Source organism: Bombina bombina, chromosome 4 (genome assembly GCF_027579735.1).
Source record: "Bombina bombina isolate aBomBom1 chromosome 4, aBomBom1.pri, whole genome shotgun sequence".
Classification (NCBI taxonomy): Eukaryota; Metazoa; Chordata; class Amphibia; order Anura; family Bombinatoridae; genus Bombina; species Bombina bombina.
The window spans coordinates 535,532,841-535,557,319 of record NC_069502.1 but is presented as its reverse complement, the minus strand read 5'-3'; the positions used below and the strand labels follow the sequence as shown (position 1 = coordinate 535,557,319).

The window sequence follows — 24,479 nt, the reverse complement described above, 5'->3', positions numbered from 1 at the left end:
ATAATGCAATTAAGGTTGCTGCAGTAACTCTGGCTGTGACGCTATAATAAATTATATTTACTAGTTGTCAATTGTCACCATTTAGTTAAGGGTAAATCTCACTAAGGCTAATGGACAGTAAGTTATCAATAGGAATAGTAGTACTTGTCGTACTCATTGACACTCAGTAAATTAGTGGTAGAAGTATAACATAACCGATACAATAAAAAAACAACCTAATAGCTGCAATAGGGTAGCAGTTATAAGCTAATTAAACAGCAGCTGCACGTAATCAAACACTGCAGCAAATAGTATCATTACAAGTTGGCCTCACCCGGCACCCCCGTAGTACCATATAGATACCAGTACACTTTGTGACCACAACGGATACTACTAAAAGTGATACCTCAGATATAACTGTGAATCAGTTGTCCTTATTCGGCATTCGCTATACCTATTAATTGGAACGACAAGTACTACTGTTCCTATTGATAACTTACTGTCCAATAGCGTTAGTGATATTTACCCTTAACTAAATGGTGACAATTGACAACTGGTTAAAATAATTTATTATAGCGTCACAGCCAGAGTTACTGCAGCGACCTTAATTGAATTATGATAGCATAATCCGCCTCTAGTTCTTCTTCCAAAAGTGATCTCCAAGATCATTATGGAACAATCGTATGTGTTTCTGATCGCACCAGCGTGGTCTCACAGGTTTTGTTGTGCGGATCTTGTTCGGATGTCCAGTTGCCAGCCTTGGCCACTTCCTCTAAGACCAGACCTTCTGTCTCAAGGGACGTTTTTCCATCAGGATCTCAAATCATTAAATTTGAAGGTATGGAAATTGAACACTTAGTGTTTAGTCATAGAGCTTTCTTTGACTCCGTGATTGATACTATGCTACAGGAGTTTGGAAGACCTATATTTCATGGTATTCTTCTCATAAATTCTCCTGGCATTCTTTTAGAATTCCTAGAATTTTACAGTTTGGATGGTTTGGATAAAGGTTTGTCTGCAAGTATTTTGAAGGCACAAATCTCTGCTCTTTCTGTTTTATTTCATAGAAAGATTGCTAAGCTTCCTGATATTCACTGTTTTGTTCAGGCTTTGGTACGTATCAAGCCTGTTATTAAATCAATCTCTCCTCCTTGGAGTCTTAATTTGGTTTTCAAGACTTTGCAGGCTCCTCCTTTTGAGCCTATGCATGCTTTGGATATTAAACTACTTTCTTGGAAAGTGTTGTTTCTTTTGGCTATCTCTTCAGCTAGAAGACTTTCCGAATTGTCTGCTCTCTCTTGTGAGTCTCCTTTTCTGATTTTCCATCAGGATAAGGCTGTTTTGCGGACTGCGTTTAAATTTCTTCCTAAGGTTGTGAATTCTAACAACATTAGTAGGGAAATTGTTGTTCCTTCCTTGTGTCCTAATCCCAAGAATGCTCTTGAAAGAGCTTTGCATTCTTTGGATTTTGTAAGAGCTTTGAAATATTTTGTTGAAGCTACTAAAGATTTCAGGAAGACTTCTAGTCTATTTGTTGTCTTTTCTGGTTCTAGGAAAGGGCAGAAAGCTTCTGACATTTCTTTGGCATCTTGGTTGAAATTTTTGATTCATAAAGCTTATTTGGAGGCGGGACAGTCCCCACCTCAGAGGATCACAGCTCATTCTACTAGATAAGTCTCCAGTTCTTGGGCTTTTAAGAATGAAGCTTCAGTTGATCAGATTTGCAAAGCAGCAAATTGGTCGTCTTTGCATACATTTACTAAATTTTACCATTTTTATGTATTTGCTTCTTCTGAAGCAGTCTTTGGTAGAAAAGTTCTTCAGGCAGCTGTTTCAGTTTGATTCTTCTGCTAATGTTTTAAGTTTTTTTCTTTCTATTTATGAGAAAAACTTATTTTTGTGGATTTAATTTTTTCAGCGAAAAATAGCTGTTTTTATTTTATCCCTCCCTTTCTAGTGACTCTTTGTGGACTTTCACATCTTGGGTATTTCTATCCCATACGTCACTAGCTCATGGACTCTTGCCAATTACATTAAAAAAAAACATAATTTATGTAAGAACTTACCTGATAAATTCATTTCTTTCATGTTGGCAAGAGTCCATGAGACCCACCCTTTTTCTGGTAGTTATGATTTTTTTGTATAAAAGCACAATTATATTTCCAGTTCCTCTTTTTTGTATGCTTTTTTACTCCTTATTTTATCACCCCACTACTTGGCTATTCATTAAAATGAATTGTGGGTGTGGTGAGGGGTGTATTTATACACATTTTGAGGCTTGGGAAACTTTGCCCCTCCTGGTAGGATTGTATATCCCATACGTCACTAGCTCATGGACTCTTGTCAATATGAAAGACATTTAATTTATCAGGTAAGTTCTTACATAAATTATGTTTTATACAAGAGGGTCTGGATAAGGGTTTGTCTGCAAGCTCTTTCAAAGGTCAAATTTCAGCTCTGTCTGTACTATTTCACACAAAAATTGCAAACCTTTCTGACATTCAGAACTGTTCATGCCTTAGTTAGGCTTCTTCCTGTTATTAAGCCACCATGGAATCTAAATTTAGTTCTTAGAAACTTTTCTAAGAACTATTTCCTTCCTTTAAACTAATGCATACTCTAGACATCCAAGTATCTTTCTTGGAAGGTCTTATTCCTGTTAGCAGTTTAGTCAGCTAGTTATCAGCTCTTTCCTGTGACACCCCTTATCTTATTTTTCACCAATATAAAACTGTGTTAAGAACAAAATTTGATTTCTTATCAAAGGTTGTCTAATTTGGATGTAGTAAGATATTTAAAATTTCACCTTCAGGCTACAAAAATTTTTAGACCATCTTCTGTTAATTGATTTTTGGGTCCTCGTAAGTGCCAAAAGGCTGTTATTTTAGCCTCTGGGTTGAAGTTCCTGATTCACAAAGTTTGCTTGGAGGCAGCTAAGCCACCTTCCAAACAAACGCATTACGCACCACTCTGTTTCTACTTCTTGGGCTCAAAAATAAGGCTTATGTTGAACAAAGTTGCAAGGCATCTTTGTCATCCTTATATACTTTTACCAAATTTTACAATTTTGATGTATTTTCTTCTAGGGAAGCGGCCTTTGGAAGGAAAGTTCTCCAGGCAGTAGGGTCTGGAAAAAAAAAAAGGTGCCTGCCTTTTTAAAAAATGTTGTCCCACCCAACATTAATTGGGTATTATTTCACATGAATAATGGTTTGCGGACTCGCCACCTTATGAAACAAAACAAAATGTATGCTTGCCTGATAAATTCCTTTCTTTCATGGTTGTAAAAAACACAAGCCCCGCCAAAAATTTTAAATTTGTAATTTTTTAAAGATACTGCCATTTTGCATCTCTATTTTCCCTGCTATCCTTCCTACCTTAATTTGCTATTTCTCCTGCTGGACTATGCGTACAGTTGGCATACCATTGAGGTGGGAGGGATGGAATGCTCTTGAATAGTTTGGGAGTCTTTGCCTCTTCCTAGTGGCTAGGCAGTGAATTCCCATGCGTAATCGATCGTGGACTCATTACCATGAAAGAAAGGAATTCATCAGCATACATTTTGTTTTTGGCTTCAACACTGGCCATATGCATTTCAAGTTTTTGGCCTTTCTGTTTAGTCACTTCATATATATTCACCTTACATTGTGAGGTTGCTGCAGTTAGAGTAAAAAATAGTAGATAGTGGTCAGAGAGAGGAAAGGGAAAGTTAGAGAACTTGGAAATGGCACAGAGATTAGTGAAGACCAGGTCAATTGGGTTGCCTTCACAGTAAAAGAAATGGAGGGAGGTGAAGGAATGCAGTGGAAGGTACTATATGGAGACATAATAATGCCTACTCCCCCTCCTTGTCTGTCTCCTGGCCTGGGAGTGTGACTGAAGTGCAGACAGCCATAGGACACAGAGCCTACAGAAGTTGTGTTAGAGGAGGAAAGCCAAGTTTCTGTGATGGCTAATAGGCTTAGTGATCATGAAATTAATATGTTGTGTATAGAAGTGAACTAATTGCATATAGAGCATGCATTCCAAAGGGCACAAGGGAATTGCGGGGTATTAACAGAAGAGCCGTTAATGGGTTATGTGGGCAAGGTTTTGGAGGTGTCAGTCGCGGTAGTGAGCAGTGAGAGACAGAGCGTGGACTTGGGTTAGGCGAGTTATCCCCAGCTGCAAGGAGAAGAGAAGAAAGATGGTAAGACAAAGAAGATGATAGTGTGTGGAGCATGGTTGACTGAGTGATGTGAGATGGGCATGTGTGTTGTAGAGGGGGGTAGAAAAAAGAGAAAGAGAGATGAATAGTCGGAGTGTTGTTTGTGAAAAGAAGAGCTGTGACTTTAAGGAGAAAGCAGTATAAGGTAAAGAAAGTGTATCCTGTTTAACATGAATTTTAGGGAAAATAGAAATGACCTGTTTATAAGTTATCTACTCCTTTGTATAACTTTGTGTATAACTTAATGCATTTACAAACTACACGCATGCTGCAATTGCCCTAACATACTGGGTTGAAGCAGAAAAAGAGACAGACACAGGGTGAATGCTGTATAATTCTGTACCAGAGAGAGAGACAGACACAGGGTGAATACTGTATGGGTCTGTAGTCAGTTCATACACTAGGTTGAAACAGAGAGAGAGACAGACACAGGGTCAATGCAGTATTATTATGTACCAGAGAGAGAGACAGACACAGGGTGAATGCTGTATTGGTCTGTAGTCAGTACATACACTGGGTTGAAGCAGAGAGAGAGACAGACACAGGGTGAATGCTGTATGGGTCTGAAGTCGGTACATACACTGGGTTGAAGCATTGAGAGACAGACATGCTGTATGTTGTTTAGTCAGTACATACTTGAGGAGATAGAAGAGATAGTATTGTAAATTGAGTTTTTATAGAGCATCTGTCTGAATAAATTCTAATAGCTGTACTGTATATAATATTATCTATATATTACATATGCAATACTCACAAACTACATATATGCTGCAACTGTCCTAACAAGCTACACATGCAGAAGAATGACAGTATATTCCCCTCTATATATAAAGTGGAGCCAAATAGATAGACAGATTAAGTTTTAAAATATTAAAGTATTGGGATGCTCAATATTCTTGCTAATATGTGGTTTTGTTAGCCCCAATCAGTATGGGGAGATCTGCTGATGTCCTTAGCAGCTATTACAGTACTGTACCTGATTGTTTACATAGTAACTAGCATGTGGCTAGCGATATGTTAGGTCCCCATGCAGGTTCTGACACAAACAGCCACTGAAACAGCTGTTTACAGATGTCAGGTGTAGACGCAGAATAGCATGGCAGTCTTCGACACTATATGTAAATATTGTGTGCCATTATATAAGTTTAAAAATTGGGTTTAAGCTTTAATGGCTTTTAGATTGTGTTTACAATTACAATGATTGGTGGAATGGTATTTTGGGTTTCACTATATATGTTTGCTTTTTTTCACATATGTGGTTGGTCTGATGAAGGGGCAGGTATGTACCTCGAAATGTCACTATATATATATATGTTCCTATGTAATTCACATATCCGAATAAAAGGGTTTAATTAGGAAAGGCCATCATTGAGTATTTAAAAGTCTACACACACAAACACACACTTTATAATTATCCTTGTAGAGAATGGTGGTGAGAGTCCACAATACATTACTCCTGGGAATTACTCTTCCTTACCACTAAGAGGAGGCAAATATTCCCAAACCCCAAGAGCCCTATAAAACCCCTCTTACATACCTCAGTCTGTACTTTGCTTCTGCTGGAGGTAGTCGAAGAATGAAGATGTGTATTCTTCAGAGAGGAGTTTTCAGTCTATGTTGACAATGCCTTGTTGATGTCAGAGGAAAGTGGTCAGACTGGTTTGAGATGATAGAAGGCAACAGTAACTCAAATAACCTCTCGTTACAACCAAGGTATGCACAATACCATCTCTGAATGCACGACACATCGAACCTTGAAGCAGATGGGCTACAGCAGCAGAAGACCACACTGGGTGCCACTCCTGTCAGCTAAGAACAGGAAACTGAGGCTACAATTTGCACAGGCTCACCAAAATTGAACTATAGAAGATTGAAAAAAATGTTGCCTGGTCTGATGAGTCTCGATTTCAGCTGCGACATTCAGATGGTAGGGTCAGAATTTGGCGTAAACAACATGAAAGCATGGATCCATCCTGCCTTGTATTAATGGTTCAGGGTGGTGGTGTAATGGTGTGGGGGATATTTTCTTGGCACACTTTGGGTCCCTTAGTTCCAATTGAGCATTGTTTAAACGCCACGGCCTACCTGAGTATTGTTGATGACCATATCCATCCCTTTATGACTACAATGCACCCATCTTCTGATGGCTACTTCCAACAGGATAATGCACCATGTCACAAAGCTCAAATCATCTCAAACTGGTTTCTTGAACATGACAATGAGTTCACTGTACTCCAATGGTCTCCACAGTCGCCAGATATAAATCCAATAGAGCATCTTTTGTGTGTGGTGGAACGGGAGATTCACATCATGGATGTGCAGCTGACAAATCTGCAGCAACTGCATGATGCTATCATGTCAATATCGACCAAACTCTCTGAGGAATGTTTCCAACACTTTGTTGAATATATGCCATGAAGAATTAAGGCAGTTCTGAAGGCATAACGGGGTCCAACCCAGTACTAGCAAGGTGTACCTAATAAAGTGACTGGTAAATGTATATACAGTGGATATAAAAAGTCTACACACCCCTGTTAAAATCGCAGGTTTCTGTGATGTAAAAAAATGAGACAATCATTTCAGAACTTTTTTCACCTTTAATGTGACCTATAAACTATGCAACTCAATTGAAAAACAAACTGAAATCTTTTAGGTGAAGGGAAGTAAAAATAAAATATGGTTGCATAAGTTGTTGGAACACCTTTTGATTTTATTACAAGACTAATTATTTTTGGATATGAGTCTTTAAGCATGGCACAGCTTTAATTGGCAAGATTTGCCCACTCTTCTTTGCAAAAACACTCCAAATCTGTCAGATTGCGAGGGGATCTCTTGTGCACAGCCCTCTTCAGATCACCCCACAGATTTTCGATTGGATTCAGGTCAACTTTAATCTTCTTCTGGTGAAGCCATTCCTTTGTTGATTTGGATGTATGCTTTGGGTCGTTGTCATGCTGAAAGATGAAGTTCCTCTTCATGTTCAGCTTTCTAGCAGAAGCCTGAAGGTTTTGTGCCAATATTGACTGGTATTTGGAACTGTTCATAATTCCATCTAAGGCCCCAGTTCCAGCTTAAGAAAAACAGACCCAAAGCATGATGCTACCACCATCATGCTTCACTGTGGGTATAGTGTTTTTTTGGTGATATGGAGTGTTGTTTTTGCGCCAAACGTATCTTTTGGAATTATTGCCAAAAAGTTCAACCTTGGTTTCATCAGACCATAACACCTTTTCTCACATGCTTTTGGGAGACTTCAGATGTGTTTTTGCTAAATTTAGCTGAGCTTGGATGTTTTTCTCCATAAAAAAAGGCTTCCGTCTTGCCGTCTACCCCAAAGCCCAAACATATGAAGAATACAGGAGATTGTTGTCACATGTACTACACAGCCAGTACTTGCCAGATATTCCTGAAGCTCCTTTAATGTTGCTGTAGGCCTCTTGGTAGCCTCCCAGACCAGTTTTCTTCTCGTCTTTTCATCAATTTTGGAGGGACATCCAGTTCTTGGTAATGTCATTGTTGTGCCATATGTTCTCCACTTGATGATGACTGTCTTAACTGTTTTCCATGGTATATCTAATGCTTTGGAAATTCTTTTGTACACTTCTCCTGACTGATACCTTTTAACAATGAGATCCCTCTGATGCTTTGGAAGCTCTCTGCGGACCATGGCTTTTGTGTAGGACGCGACTAAGAAAATTTCAGGAAATACCTACTAGAACAGCTGAACTTTATTCAGGGTTAATCAGAGGCACTTTAAATTATGGCAGGTGTGTGATGATTTTGAATGTGATTGCTTAATTCTGAACACAGCTACATCCCCAGTTATAAGAGGGTGTGCAACCCCATTATTTTAGTTTTTTTTTGTTTACTTCCCTCCACCTTAAAGATTTCAGTTTGTTTTTCAATCGAGTTGTGTAGTTTATAGGTCACATTAAAGGTGGAAAAAGTTCTGAAATGATTTATCTTTGTCTCATTTTTTTTACATCACAGAAACCTGCTATTTTAACAGGGGTGTGTAGACTTTTTATATCCACTGTGTAGACCCTTTCCTTTGTTGCGCATTTAGCTTTAACTTTCGCACTTCGGCCTTCAGGCTTACGCATGTTGGGTTAGCGCACATACCTTTAGTCTGTTTTAGTTATTTTCGCACTTCGGCTGCCTTAAGGACATCTGTTTTGCGCACTTTAGTTTCAGGTTTGTGCACATCTGAATTTGGCGCATTAGATCCTAAATTCGCAGTCAGTTTTTTTCATGCACGTTTCTAAAGCGTTATCTATCTCTGAATGTGTTGTTGATGTATCCTGCTTTGTTTTACAGTTTGGCTTAGTGAACATGGTACCTGGAAGTTTATTTTAACAGCTACTTAGGAGTGGGTAAGATATTTACGTTGCTCAAGAGCTTTTTTATGGGGGTTATAATCTTTATCCTAGAAGCGAGCACCTTTCTACCTTTCAGCTAGATTACAAGTTTTGCGTTATGAGGGGGAAAGCATTGTTATGCTTCATAACGCTGCTTTTTCCCTAACGCCGTTATTACAAGTATTACAAGTCTTGTAGGTATAGGTGTACCGCACACCTTTTTGGCCGTCACGCAAAGTCAGTACCGCACTTTTTAAAAAGTTTTTTTTCAATGGGACTTCCATAGCGCCGGTATTACGAGTTTGCCTGGGAGGCCAAAAAGTGAGCGGTACACCCTATACTGACAAGATCCGTACCGCCATCTAAAGTCAGTAGTTATGAGTTTTATGCTACAGCTTTGTAACGTAAAACTCATAACTACTGTGTTACAAAGTACACCAAACAACTATAAAACACCTTTTAACCCCTAAACGAGGCCCTCCCGCATCGCAAACACTAAAATAAAATTACTAACCCCTAATCTGCCGATCCAGACATCGCCACCACCAAATAAAATTATTTACCCCTATTCCGCCGCTCCCCTTCATCGTCGCCACTATAATAAACCTATTAACCCCTAAACCGCCGCCCTCCCACATCGCAATCACTATTTAAAGATTATTAACCCCTAATCTGCCGTCTGCCCACACCGCTGCTATAATAAACCTATTAACCACTAAACCGCAAGCCCCCACAACGAGAAATACTAAAATAAATTAACCCCTAAACCTCTGACCTCCCACATCACTAACTCTAAATAAATATATTAACTCCTAACCCTAACGTAACCCTAAGTCTAACCCTAACACCTCCTAACTTAAATATAATTAAAATAAAGCTAAATAAACCTTACAATTATTACCTAAATAATTCCTATTTAAAACTAAATACATACCTGTAAAATAAAACCTAAGCTAGCTACAATATAACTAATAGTTACATTGTAGCTATCTTAGTTTTTATTTCACAGCTAAGTTTGTATTTATTTTATCTAGGTAGACTAGTTATTAAATAGTTAACTATTTAATAACTACCTAGTTAAAATAAATAAAAAATTACTTTTAAAATAAAACCTAACCTGCCTTACACTAAAAACTAACATTACAATAAAATAAATTAATAAAATACAATTTACTAAAATGCAAAAAAAAATAAACACTAAATTACAAAAAATAAAAAACAAAATTATCAAAAATAAAAATGAATTACTCCTAATCTAATAGCCCTATCAAAATAAATTACCCCCCCCCCCCCCAAAATAAAAATAAAAACCCTAGCCTACACTAAACTGCCAATGGCCCTTAAAAGGGCCTTTTGCCGGGCATTGCCCCAAAGAAATCCGCTCTTTTACCTATAAAAAAAAAAATACAAGCACCCTTCAACAGTAAAACCCACCACCCAACCAACCCCCCCCCCCCTCCCCCCGCCAAATAAACCTAAACTAACCATTGCTCTGAAAAGGGCGTTTGGAATGGCATTTAGCTCTTTTACATTGCCCAAAACCCTAAGCAAAAAAAACACTCACCCCCGACGATCCACTTACAGTTATCAAAGTCCGGACATCCATCCTCATCCAGTCGGCGAAGTCCTCATCCAAGCGGAAAGAAGTCTTTATCCAGGAGGCCACTTCTATCAATCCATCCGGCGAAGTCCTCATCCAAGCGAGAAGAAGTCTTCATCTAGACGGCATCTTCTATCTTCATCCATCCGGCGCAGAGCTGGTCCATCTTCAAGATATCCGGCGTGGAGCATCCTCTTCTTACAGTCGTCGCTGGAAAATTAAGGATCCAATCAGCCAATAGGTGTTTAACATCTTACTGGAAGGCAAAGAAAAAGATTGCAAAAGAATTGGCTACAACGGGGGCATGAGTTTTTACTGGTAACATCTAAATCAAGTATATTGGATTTCCATATTGCCTTACAAAATCCGTTACAATTTGAATTTAACAGTAACGAGATTGAAGGCATAATACTGGCCATTGGATGACATGTGACCCACAAAAAGGAAACAAAGATTTTTCATTGTTGCAAAACCGGGTCATCTGAAAATACGATAAGTGACTTTTATATGAATCATAACTACCAACCGAGTCTTAAATGTTATAAGCTTTTACATTTGTATTTTATAGAGTGCACACTCTTGTTTTAATCGTAAATATTACCATATTTTAATTATATAAATAAAATCCTTGTCTTTAGCCTTATGAGCGCTTCTCTTTATTTTTAAGTTTTAGATATGTTGGTTCAAGCTCCGTCTTTTTTCCTTTAGCAGAATCTCACACCAAGCGACTCTCGTTGTTTCTTCAACACCATTGTTGAAGGATCAATTTTCCAAAAAGTTATTTAAATCTTCAAACAAACTCCATGAGTCTTTCTCTAACATAGAAGGTTAAGATTGATGTCAGCTCTTCTGAACCTTCACTCTCTCTCTTTCCCCTATGTTGCTCATTGTATGGAAGTGCTAGGTCTTATGATTGCAGCTTCAGATGCAATTCTGTTTGCTCGTTTTCACATTGAACCTCTTCAGCTTTGTATGCTTCGTCAATTGTGCAGAGATTATACTCCGCTGTCTCAAAAGATATTTTTGGATGCCAGTACAAGTCAGTCTCTATCTTGGTGGCTGGATCATCAGTTTAAAAGAGAACGGTGGCTACTGGGCATTTTTACAGCTGAGCAATCCAAACATCTTTTACCCACACATCCTATTACACCAATCTTCCATTATCTCCCAAAAACACATAAGAGTCTTTTGTCTCCACCAGGCCGTCCTATCATTTCAGGCATAGGCTCCCTTTTGGAGCCTATGTCTGAATGGATTGACAGCATTTTACAACCACTGGTCACTAATTTATACAGCTATACTAGAGATTCTGGTCACCTTTTAGATATTTTGCAAAAAAAATTTTGGCAGGCTGGCTATAAGTGGGTAACAGTAGATGCTGTATCCTTGTATTCTTCTATACCTCATGTGCACGGATGCCGGGTGCTGGAATTCTTCCTAAATAAAAAAATACATCTTATAAAGATGAAGTCAAACAATTCATTGTGGAGGTGGTGGAGTTCCTACTTACTCACAATTACTTTATTTTTTATTCTGTTTATTATTTGCAATGTCAGGAAACAGCTATGGGGGCGAAGTTCGCCCCCTCATATGCAAATTTGTTTGTGGGTAGGTGGGAGCTCCAGCACATATACAACATGGGAGAACCTTTCAGGTCCGGCATCCTTCTGTAGATGAGGTATATAGATGATCTCATCTTCATTGTGAAGGAGGATTTTCCTTTTGATGACTTCCTGATTGTCTTGAATGACAATGATGTCAATCTTAGATTTACCGGAGAGTCACATCAGGAAGGAGTGAACTTCTTAGACCTCCACTTACATGGTGACATCACTACACAAAAGATTGTATCCACCACATATAGAAAGGAAACGGCAGGTAATACCATACTCCATGCCACCTCATGCCATCCTCAGCACCTAGTCAGATCTATTCGCAGAAGTCAATTCATTAGGCTTAGACGTAATGCTAGCACATTAGAAAATTACATTCAAGGTGGTAATGATCTTATTATAAGATTAAAAGCCAGAGGTTACAATGAAAGAGAGTTATACAGAACTTTTGAGGAGATAAAGGATTGGGTCCCGCATTCTAAGGGATCATCTCCCAAGATAGACAACACCAGTGGTTCCGTTGACACCAGGATAGGGACTAACAAGGATAATATAAATATAAATAAAAGTAATAACAAAAACAAAAATTATTTGGATGAACGAAGTATTGTCTTTTCAACCCAATTCTCCCCTCAATACAACTCTATATGCAGCATAATTAAGAAGCATTTGCACTTATTGAAGGGTAATGAGGTTTTGCAGCCCTATATAAAGGAATGCAGATTTGTTGCTAAGAAACCACCTACATTAGCTTCCAAACTCTCCCCTAGTTTAGTTAAGTCGCAGATTAAGTCCAGTGATAATTGGCTTAGGGGTAAAGGAAACTTCAGGGCACATCTCACGAATTGTCTTACCTGTGAAACAATGGATTTTACTAATAGGTTTTTTAGTAAAGCTACAGGTGAGTGTTTTGAGAGAGATTTTTATGCCACATGTCTTACTAATTACATAGTGTATCTATTGAATTGCCAGCTTTGTGAGGCCCAATATGTGGGTCAGTCGACCAGAACTCTTAGGGATCGCGCTAGAGAACATCTAAGAGACATAAAAAATTTCAACAAAGATTCTGCTGTAGCGAAACATTTTAATCTTTCTCACCTCACTAATGTACCTAAGCTTAAAATCAAGGTCATTGACCTAGCAAGAACTCCTTATCGAGGAGGAGACATATCCAAGGTGCTAGATAGGAAAGAACTATTTTGGATATATAAACTAAAAACCAGATCACCATTAGGTATGAATCTAGAATGGGATATGAGATATTATATTGACTAGGTTGAGACTATCAAATGTATTGATGGTTATACATTTATTTTCATATTAGTACACACTTTAATACATTTCCCTAGTCATATTATTTAATCCCCTCTCAGAGTATTTGGTTTTTCCTTTGTGCCCCAAGTAAATTCTGATACACATACAGAAATACATAACTATAGTAGGTTTGTTTTCACACACCCACTTGTAGAAATGTGTGCAAATCCGTATGGGTATGTGTGGACACATCTTCTTATGTGTTTACATATTGCCATACAAGGGATTAATTTATTTTTGGGGTTTTATTGATCTAATTGATTGACTCATTATTTATTTTTGTATTTATTTATACATCCATTTGTCCTACATTTATACCATATGAGTTAACTGTGCCCTATTCATTATCATTATGTTTTTATTAACATATCTCAAAATTATGTGATTATGTTATTTACATCGCTGTTTTGATATGAAATGTTTTTCTTCATCAACTATAATCTTTTGGTTTCATCAATTTTTTCCTTTGATTATTAGTGTCAACTTATTATATATGCATACATATTACAATATGATTCTGCTCATATTGATGTTTGCACAAGCTATGGAATGTATCATATGGCACTTTTACTCTAATGAGAACTGCTGTTAATTCTCTTGTGTATCCTGTCTCTGAGTTATGCATATTTGACATCTTTACATATTTACAAATCTGCATACATTGTGCTTATATTGTTAATATTGTTACTATTATCATTATGTGCCAAGTATTGCTACCTCTTCTCAAGTATATTGTGTACGTTTTTATTCTGATCTGTTACATCTATGGAGGTTGGTCACTTTTAGAACCTATTCTTGAAGCCTGTGTGACACTCAATAGTTACGTCACCTGACAAACGAAGCTTTCCATTGGTGCACGGCCCTTTAAATGTAACAGCTGTTCCTACTTGTATTTAGCTTCTATGAATAAGCGCTTGTGTGCGCGAAACATGTAAGATTGCTGATCCCCTCCATTGTTTGGTCGTGTCTTACATTTTATTGGAATAAATTACTACTATTTTTTTCTGTTGCTCAGTAGGCACCGTTTTCTTTTATTCTGATATTGCGGTCGTCCTCTGTTCTTTGCTTGGCTCCACACACCCCTGTTATCAGGAGTTGGTATGTTCTACCCCTCTTCCTCTGCCCGGCGGAAGTTTTCAGCAGCAGCACACCTTTTCTCAGCATGAATCATCAGTTTATCATTCTTTTGCTTCTCCTACCTGGACTGTGATCACTACAGATAAGTCTCTCAGTTTGGGGACCTGTTTGGAGGTTTCTGAGAACACAGAGTTTGGGCAATTTTCAGGGCTTTTCAAGCTTGGCCTCTGTTGAAAAGAGAATCTCATCTTTGTTTTAAGACAGACAATGTCTGTCGCAGTAGTATCTTATGTCAACCATTAGCGGGGAACTCGCAGTGAAGGAGTGTCTTGAATTCTCTTATGGACAGAAACCAATTTCTATCTAGTCTCTGCAATTCATATTCCAGGAGTGAGCAACTGGGAAGTGGACTTTCTACATCCAGGGGAGTGGTCTCATCACCAGAATGAGTTCAATAAGATTGTGGATCTTTGGGTACTCCCAGAGATAGATCTGATGGCTTCCTGTTTGAACAACAAACTTCCCTGGTACTTTGCGAGGTCCAGGGATCCTTAAGCAGAGTTTGTGGATGCTCTAGTAGCTCCTTGGTCATTTCAGCTTGCTTATCTGTTTCCACTACTGTTACTTCTACCCAGAGTGATCACCAAAATATGTCTAGAGAAATCATCAGTAATCTTGATTGCTCCAGCTCGGCCTTGCAGGATTTTGTATGTCGATCTATTTCAGATGTCCAGCTGCCCTCCTTGGCCTCTCCCTCAGCTGTCAAACCCTCTGTCTCAAGGTCCATTTTTCCATTAGGAACTTAAGTCTCTAAACTTGATGGCATGGAAATTGAACGTTAAGTCCTTAGACATAGAGGTTTCTCTGATTCAGTAATTGAAATCTTAATTCAGACCCATAAGCCTGTAACTAGGAACATTTTCTCATAAGGTCTGGAACGCCTTTATTTCTTGGTGTATGGTTCACATTTTTTCCTTGTAATCTTTCTACAGGATTATTTGGATAAGTGTCTATCTGACAGTTCTTCTGCTAGAAGAGTTTGCGTTATCTACTCTTTCTTCTGATCCTCCTTGTCTTATTCTTCATCAGGATAAGTCAGTTTTACAGACTACTTTTGACTTCTTGCTTAAGGTTGTTAGCAGAAAAATTGTCCCTTCTTAATGTGCTGGTCCTAAGAATGCTCCAGAGAGATTTTGCATAATCTGAATGTTGTTAGAGTATTAAAATATTACATTGATGCTACTAAGAACTGTAGACAAACTTCTAGTTAGTTCATTTACTTTTCTGGTTCTAGAAAAGGACAGAACATGTTTGCCGTTTCTTTGGCTTCTTGGTTGGAACTTTTGATTCACAAGGCTTACTTGGAGGCGGGTAAACCTCCACCGCAACAGATTACTGTTTATTCTACTAGGTCAATTGCCACTTCTTGAGCCTTCAAGAATGAGGCTTCTTTGCATACTTTTACAAAACTCTACTATTTTTATGATTTTGCTTCTTCTGAGGCAGCCTTTGGCAGGAAGGTCCATTAGGCAGTTGTCTCAGCTTTATTTTTTTGCCTGATTGATTCATTTTTTTTTTTTTTTATTATTTTTTTTTTATTGAAGTTAAGACACATATCATCACAGCAACAAGAACTCGCCCACAGGCCAAAGTTACAACAAAGAGATTAATACATTGTCTATACATAGGCATTGTTGAGAAAGCAATAGGCATATATAGCAAGAGAAAATAAATTTTGAAATCTGGTTTTGAAGATAGACAGTATCTTGGGCGAGATTAAATAAAACTTCATTTTATAATATATTATCAGCGTATGAGCTCCACATTCTAATAGTATTTTACCTAAGACCAAAATATCAGTCTGTGGAGGGTCAACATAGATATCAGCCACTCTTGGGCCGAGATTAATAGGGGGATGGGGGATATTCAGCGGGTAAGCACCGCTATACGCATAGGGAAAGGGGTGGGGGGGGGGACGGAGCCATAAATATAGAGACTAGCAGGACATAATACGGCATGCTGGGTTAACTTATAAGCAATAAACTGATCATGGATTTATTTCAGGTTATTGTGGATATTGGAGTTCTCCCCTCCAGTAAAGTGATTAATACAAAATATATGCCAAGTGTCCCAAGAGGTCTATATATGGGACCAGACGGTCAAGGTAGTTCAAAGTTTACCGCTTCAGGGCAATATTTGGGAGTATTTTAGAATTATACGAAAGGTATGATGCTTTATAATCATAGGTAAAAGACACCCTTATTGCAATAAATAGAGGTATGTCTAATCAAGGGAGGCCTAATCTTCCTGTTATAACTGGTTAACATAACTTGGACTATATAGATGCTATTAGTGTTTACAACATGTTTAAAGGGTATGCTTACCTCTATGAGTATGTACACTATTAGTGAACTATAGGTAAGCCTGGTTAAACAAACCCAAACAATAAAAATTTCATACCATAAATCTTACCTAGAACAATTAGCAGTCTCATATAACATATATACTATAAGCAGCCCCTACTTCTCCTTATTAACTGAGCCCTAACTACTACACATAATTAAAAATGGAGAGAGTTAGTTGAGGCATTTTAAGATAGCATTGAGTCATGTTAGGTTAGGCTGAAAACATTTAACTAATAAACTTAATACGTTGCCACATAGAAGCATTAGTGAGACCACACTTTGTAATATTTGGTCTAGAATGAGAGAGCCACTAATAGATTTTTCTAGCGTCCTGACATGTACATCGTAAAATAGGCGATTCCCATAAGTATAGCATGGGCAGAGAGAAATAGCATGGGGGGACATATTTTCTATATATCTAAGTAAAACATATAATTACAGAACAATTAACTTCTTCAAACTTGTGAACAGTTAGACCATGTAGCTACTCTAGTCTCTATTAACAAATTATCCGTTTACAGTAAGCGTATCCCACAGTGACTGTGTACGTGGGAAAGAATTAACTAACATAATGTACTGGACAATTAACAATTAACACTGTACCCAGGGGTACCGGGGAGCTTATAAACACAGGTTTGGTGCTAGCAGTCATTTTCTATCTCAGTAAGCATATAGCAGAGGGGATGGACAAAATTTTCATTATGATATAGAGAGACACACATGGAGTTGAAACGAATGCAGAGCATCATTAAACACCTCAAAAAAAATCTTAACATGCATATTACAGCGATAATGTTGAAGCAACTTTACATCTTCAATAACGTAAATTTATGTATCAGTGTTTTACCTCTACATCTCATTAAGAAAACTTAACAATTTAGGCAATGCAATTCTATATATGCTGGGGTATGATTTTAAAACTAACTCCTTACTAAATGTATAGTATGAATAAGCTATGGCAGTTATTTATAATCAGCCACCTTGGAAGGAAGCGGCATGTCACAATCTCTACCCACACTCAATAACAAGTGCTGATCATGGAGGTGTGTAAGAGTACATAACTTCTGCAAATTACTGCAGACTTGCAAGGTGTCCGATGAACAATCTGTAACCTGCTTGGCTTAAACCATAGTCTACAATTCTCAGCCAGGACAAATCCAGAAAATTAGGTGACTGACCAGGGCAGATCAGGAGAGCGTTTGCATAATTTCAAGTATAGCCCTCCGGTTTGTCTCAGTTTTAACCTATGCCCAATCGCAGTTTGAAACATGAAAGCTGAGATTCAGGTTTGCTCCCAGATAATGTATGCAAAAAAATGCCCAGGGGCATCGTGTCTCTATTCTTTATTACTTCTAATGCTTGCCTGGGAAGCTTTATGGAAGGATCTCCTGCGTTCCACTCCGAGAACCCCCAGTAGTTCCCTCCAGGGGAAGAGACTGCAGAGAAAGACACACAGAGTCCGTGGACTCTCCGCCTCCCTCCTGAAGGCCTGACTGTTGTCTCCAAAATCGCCGGCAAGGCTAGCGGTAGGTACCGCTCTTCAGTAGTTGGAAGGTGTAGCCTGGGGCCCTGAGGCAGCCGCAGTAAGCGCTGCATACCTGTGATCTGGAGGAATCCCTCTGGCCTCGGCACAGCGGTCTTTACGTGGACCGGAACAGCTGGGCTTGCAGGTGTCAGATCGCCACTCGAATTGTCAGACACTGCTATAGTCAAATCTCGTCTGGGCTGCTTTGCTTGTGGTGGCTCAGATGGGGATTGTGTAGATAGTAGATTTTCTGAACGGTCCGCCACGTGGATGTTATTACTGAATGAGCGAGCAGCGCCATCTTGTCCTCGCAGCACCTCAATGTCGGATCTTAAGCTGCGAAAATGAATATCAGCTTTGTCAAGGAGGTCCTTTAGGATATAAGTCAAGTGTATGAAAGTTTCCTCCATTTCTTAGGCTTGATAAATAGGATATATAGTTTTCTAGGACTGCTTACATAAAGGCTTTAGTGAACAGATTTCAGGAGCTCTCCTAAAACACGTCTATCCTCTATGATAGTTGGCTCCGCCCCTGATTCATTTTTTTAAGTACATTAAAAAAAAAAGTATTTGGGTTGTGGATTTAATTTCTCAGTAAAAATCCCTCTCTTTGTTATTACTCATAGGCTCCACGGCTTGGGTATTAGTTTCCAGGAGTAATGAATTGTGGACTCTCACCACCTGTATGAAAGAAAACATATTTTATGCTTACCTGATAAGTTAATTTATTTAATGGTGGTGAGAGATCACAAGACCCCACCCTTTGTTTTTTGGGTTTAGTATTTTCTTTAGCACATCTTTTTTCCCTGCTCCTTTTATTGGCTCGTATTCCTTTTTCTTATCTCACTTTGCTTGGCTATACGTTAGACTGAGTTATGTGGTAGAAGATTTATAGGGCTCTTGAGGTTTGAAAATCTTTGCATCCTCCTAGTGATAAGGAAGAGTAATGCCCAGAAGTAATGGACCATGGACTCTCACAACCATGAAAGAAATGTATCTATCAGGTAAGCATAAATTATATTTTTTAAGAAGGTACGGTGATTGACATATCAAATAATGTAAAAGGTTAAGATGTACTGTAAAATGTCACAAAAGGAAGAGGAACAACTGTGGGCTCTTCCTTTTGCAGTACATTACAATTTAGAGGTAGAAGTGGGTTAAAGTATGTTAATCACAATTTATTTTTAGATTTATGCTATGTAGTGATCAATTGATGTACAGGTTTTGTTTGTTTGTTCATTCCCTGCATGAAGTTCATTTTAATAGTTTTTTTTTATTTATATATACTATTTTTTTTTATTTCCAGCAGTAAAAAAAGATGTTTCAGTACCAGAAACCATTCATGTAAATGGACACAGCAATCAACCCACCAAACCAGTAGCAAAAGGACGTCCTGGCCGTAAACCTAAGATAATTGTAAATAACAATGACAACATTGCTAAAAATAGTGTTCCGCCACTTATTCCCAAGAAAAGAGGTAGAAAACCCAAATACATCCGAACTGAGGAGCAGCAAAACTCATCCAAACTAATTGTTCCATTTACAAAGGTTAAAGAGCAACCAACCACTTCTACAGGCAACGTTCATGTAAAGCAAGAGGTTAAGAATGAAAATGAGGTACCAAAAAAGCGAAGGGGTAGAAAACCAAAGGTAAAGACAGAGGCAACTATGACAACTGCTCCTCCTGTACCACCACCAGCTGAGCCTGAACATATAGACCTAGGAATTGTTAAAATTCAAACCAGAAGCAAATGTAAAAAGTCAGAGGAGCCAATGGATGAATTGGTAGATGTGTCTGATGACCCAAATCTTTCTGAAACCCAAATGAGAACTAGAAACCAGGGAAGGAGGACTGCATTTTACAATGAGGAAGATTCTGAAGAGGAGCAAAGGCAGCTACTGTTTGAAGATACCTCTTTAACATTTGGTACCTCTAGTAGAGGAAGGGTGCGGAAACTGACTGAAAAGGCAAAGGCAAATTTAATTGGCTGGTAACAAAGCATTGTAGTTAAAATGCTTAAAAGCAGCTTCACTAAATACTTTACAAACTGCTCTTGTGCTGCTATAATAGGAGGGAATAGACAGTGATAAAAGTGGAATTTATATTTTAGACCTTTCATATTTATTATATATGAAGTGGGTTTACACATTTCACAATTCATAGTTGACAAACTGACAAAGACTAACAAGATTTGCTTAATTCAGGCAAATAGTCTACTTACAGCATTGTGAAATGTGCACTAGCAACAGGGCTTTGTACAGCAAAATGACTATTTTTAACAAATGAGGGTACACTATAATGCAGAGTTTAAATAATTTTATTGATAATGGTAACCATTTGGGGGTTTTGTGTTTCCTATATGTATAAATGAAATGTTACCACAATGTATGCATCCAAAACAAAAACTAGTAATGGTAACCCTGGGCTTGTGTGTTATCACATACAAAGTTATTGACATATCTTACATACATATATTTATATATCAATTATATCCACATTGGAAGATTTTCATTTGTCTAATTTTTCAGACCTTGATTCCGCCAGTCAATCACTAAATCAGAGTATTGTGCCAAAGACTGAGACTAAAGACAGTTAAATCCTGTAATTTCTGTCAGAACTGCGCACAATTTTTGTGTATATGTATATAAAAAAATATATAAAAGCAGGTGTATATTCGTCTTAAGGTATTGTATACTGTGCTTACTTATCCTGTTTTGGTACTTTTGTTATTAAGAAAAAGAAAAAGGAATAAAAAAAATAACCTGTGGCAGGGTACTTTTAAGATTTTAGAAAATGTAAACCCTATAGATTTAATTGAAATTTGTATATATATATATATATATATATATTTCAACAATAATTGTGATGATTAGTGATATTGATTATTGTAATGAACATGCTGCGTTTTCTTAAACATATAATAATAATGTATATTTGTTCATATCAAGCTAAAGAAATGTAGAGAAAACATAAGGGACTGTAGAGAACTATTCTCTACAACAGAATACTTGGCAGTGTATGCTAATCAATATTGCTTTGCTAAATTGATTTTTTAAAGATCTGGAAATGAACTACTTCATAGGAAATCTACAGAACTACCTTTGTATGCTCCTTGTTTACTTGCAACATACTTAATAGGATAAAATGTGTATATATTAAATGTGTGTATAAAAGTATGTGTAATTATACGCATAGGTTTACACGCATTACACACCTAAAATCCTGTTTGTTTGTTTTTTATAAATAACATGGGTTTTAGATAGTAATATAATTGGGGAAAAGTTTTAAAATGTCAAGTTTTCATTTAATTTTATAGGTTGGAAGTTTACTCTTCATTACTGAAAGGTCATTTTCCATTTAGGCTTTTTATGTCAATACACAATGCTGTTTTTTTTATTCTGATAAAAGTTAATAGAAGTTGGAAGCAAAATGTCATTTAAGTTGTGTGCCTTGTATTTTATTTTATTATATTTTCTGTATGTTTATAGTTACACAAATTAGCTGAATGTATTAAACATTGCACTGCTGTAGAATAAAAAAGCAGTTATTTATTTCTTTATAATACACTTTGCTGTTATAACATTCAGATTATTTATACAGTTGTGTGATTAACACATTGGTGAACTTTTTTTCTTATGTTTATTCGCAGGACTTGATAAGTTTTATATCAAACATAGGAGACTGCCAAAAAAGAATGTCAGTTCCCCATTTTTATGAATAATTAAAGAAAAAAATAGGGGTCAGGCATAAAATTGAAGGAACTTTGCCTCCCTGGCTCCTGGTATTTGTTATTCCTCGGTTTTGTTTTTTTTCTGAATTTATTTAACAGTTGAATAATAGTAGAATCATGGTATGGAGAGAGAAAAAACACATTCCAAATGACTGTCCATTTAATTCACATTCATTTTCCTCTATGGCTTTTATATGGTCACTTTTATATGCCAAATATTTTAGCAGGTTTCAGCAGAAATCTCAAGATTAATCATTTTAAAAATGCATTATTTCTTTTTTGACTGAAGAGAATAAGATCACTACATTAGGGGTACTAACCCGTATAAATTTCACAGGTTTCATAGGGCATCCTCTGTAGTTTATTTTGTTTATTTTTCTATCTCTGTATTAAGTTAAATTATCTGACAAAATCCACTGACTGAAAGTTAAAACGTGATTCTCACTATATTTCGCTACCCCTGCAAGCTGCAATATCACCCTTGTTAGCAAAGGGCTTTCTCTACATGTTTTCTGTAGAATTATCCTTGTAACCACTGTAATGCTTCTGTATGTTTTTACACTTTTATATGAAAAGAAATCCTGTATACAATATAAAAAATATATTTTTAAAAAAATACAAGCTCACATATTGTTTTAGGATTTAATGCACAGATTGTTTCTCTTTCATACTGTATATTTAATTTTTAAATAATGCTTTTTCCTTGTTTCGTATTGTCATTTAATAGTATATTTGTTTAAAAAAAAAGTTTTGTATAATTTGAAGTAGTCTTCACAACATATTAACATTCTGTTTGACTTGAAAAGTGATGCTTTTGAAAGCAGGTCAGATAACCTGCTGCCCAACATGCCCTATGTACAATTATTCCTGTGAAACTTACAATTTGGGCAGACATGCAAATTATTACCTTAAGTGCTGAGCCTGTTTTATTAACATTTATGTGCTATATTTAAACATACATTCTTATGATTTTTTTCTGCTGTGAGTAAAACTTTTTTTTTTTTTTTTGTCCCATCATTTTCAAAATAAACTTACTGATTGTGGATCCCAATTAGGAAAAATACACTCCCTATAATGGAAGTGTTTTTCTGATTATATTTTATTTTAATAAATGTCATAGCAAACAATGTTTGGTCGTGTATTTTCTAAATAACATATTTTCTGTTCCTTTTTTTCCAACATAGTTCTCTAGTAAAAAAAACAATGTTTAGCATTATACAGGTTTCAGGAGGAATCTGCATTTGAAAAAAATCATATGATTGCTGCTTCATGAATTGTTCAGTGTTATACAACTATTCTGCATGAAGCTTTCAAGTTTCTACTGTTTCCACATAGATAACCCCCTGGGTGTTAGTTTTAGTATCTACCTGTTTGAAGTATGGTAGTATTTAGCCAGTATGTTGAAGCCAGTTTTATATTGCACACCTTAAATCCAGAACCTAGAAAATTAAATGGTTTTAAAATGTTTAGAAGCTTTTATTTCCTCTACACAAATCCTATCTGCTTCTGCTACCTTTAATTGTTTTGTTTTATTAAATGCTAATGGAATGTGTCCTAAGACAGAATGATGTGGTACATTGAGAGAATAACCACAAGACTTTGCCAGAAGAACCAGATCTGTTGTTGGCTTGTTTTGCATGCTCTTTTCACACACAAAAAAGCATCACAATCTGAGGGCACACATACCATTGTAAACCTTCATTGCATTAGTTGTAAATCCTTGCTTATCTTGCAGGTTTCCTAAATCACCATTGCTTCAGGAGTTTTGAGTCTGATTTTTAAGTATGCTGTTTTTTTACTGATCAGTTCATTTCCATCTCTCTGCAAGTGCAGTTGGTAATTACTCATGCTTATTACGGTGTCTGAACCCTTTTTGCCCTTTTGTGTGAGAAAGTTTTAATTTGCAATTCCCTGTTAGTTCCGCGTGTCAAATTCTCCATGATGTGGGATATGCATTTATAGGTTGAAGTTTGTTTTTTGTTTGTTTTTTTTTGTTTCTTTCAGAGGCAAGATCGCTTATCACCTATATGATCTGACATACTTACAGATTCTGAAAAGTGTTTGTCCTGCTTTGGAAGGATCCAATTCATCCTTGCTCTCTGACCTTTGTTCTTTACATATTGCAACACCATTGTTAAAACCAATATATATTGCATGAGGTTTTTCCCATAGCCAGATCTTTTCACAGATGGATCTTTTACGTTGTGCTCCTTCATATCAGTTTCTCCCTTTAGATTTGAGGACTTCTAATTTTGTTTCTTCTGAATGTGTTTAGTTCCTGAAATATTCTTGGATAATAATTCTTTAATGGAGGCTTTATTTCACATGCTGGATATTTACATGGTCTTTAAGTATTATTTAAAATCAGTGATATCAGATTGCTTTCGTTCATAAGGTGGTGATTCATTATGCCAGTGAATCACTTTCTATCCACTAAGAGGAGGCAAAGTTTCCCAAAACACTCAAAAACATTTCATCCCTCCCACGTCCCTGGTATGCCAGTTTAAACTTTGCCTCCCAGCATGAAAAATAGTTATCCTTCTATTTTTCTTTAGAGAAGGGTTCTCTAAAGGGGGCCCAGATTCCCCCTCAGAGAGCTGCTACAGAAATAGGGAGGGGGGGGGCTGGAGTATGGGTAGTGACACAATTACTCTGTAATGTATGGATAGTA

At 37.1% G+C, this 24,479-nt stretch overlaps 1 protein-coding gene across 1 annotated transcript in view; it reads left to right on the top strand.

The window, feature by feature from the left end:
• Positions 1-22,935, top strand: part of PHIP (pleckstrin homology domain interacting protein) — a gene marked incomplete in the record, with an annotated part of 1,163,892 nt that extends 1,140,957 nt beyond the window's left edge. The window contains 1 exon segment of the mRNA XM_053710468.1: positions 19,384-22,935. Coding sequence (XP_053566443.1) covers positions 19,384-20,072 — 689 coding nt within the window.
• Between the last annotated feature and the right edge of the window lie 1,544 nt (positions 22,936-24,479).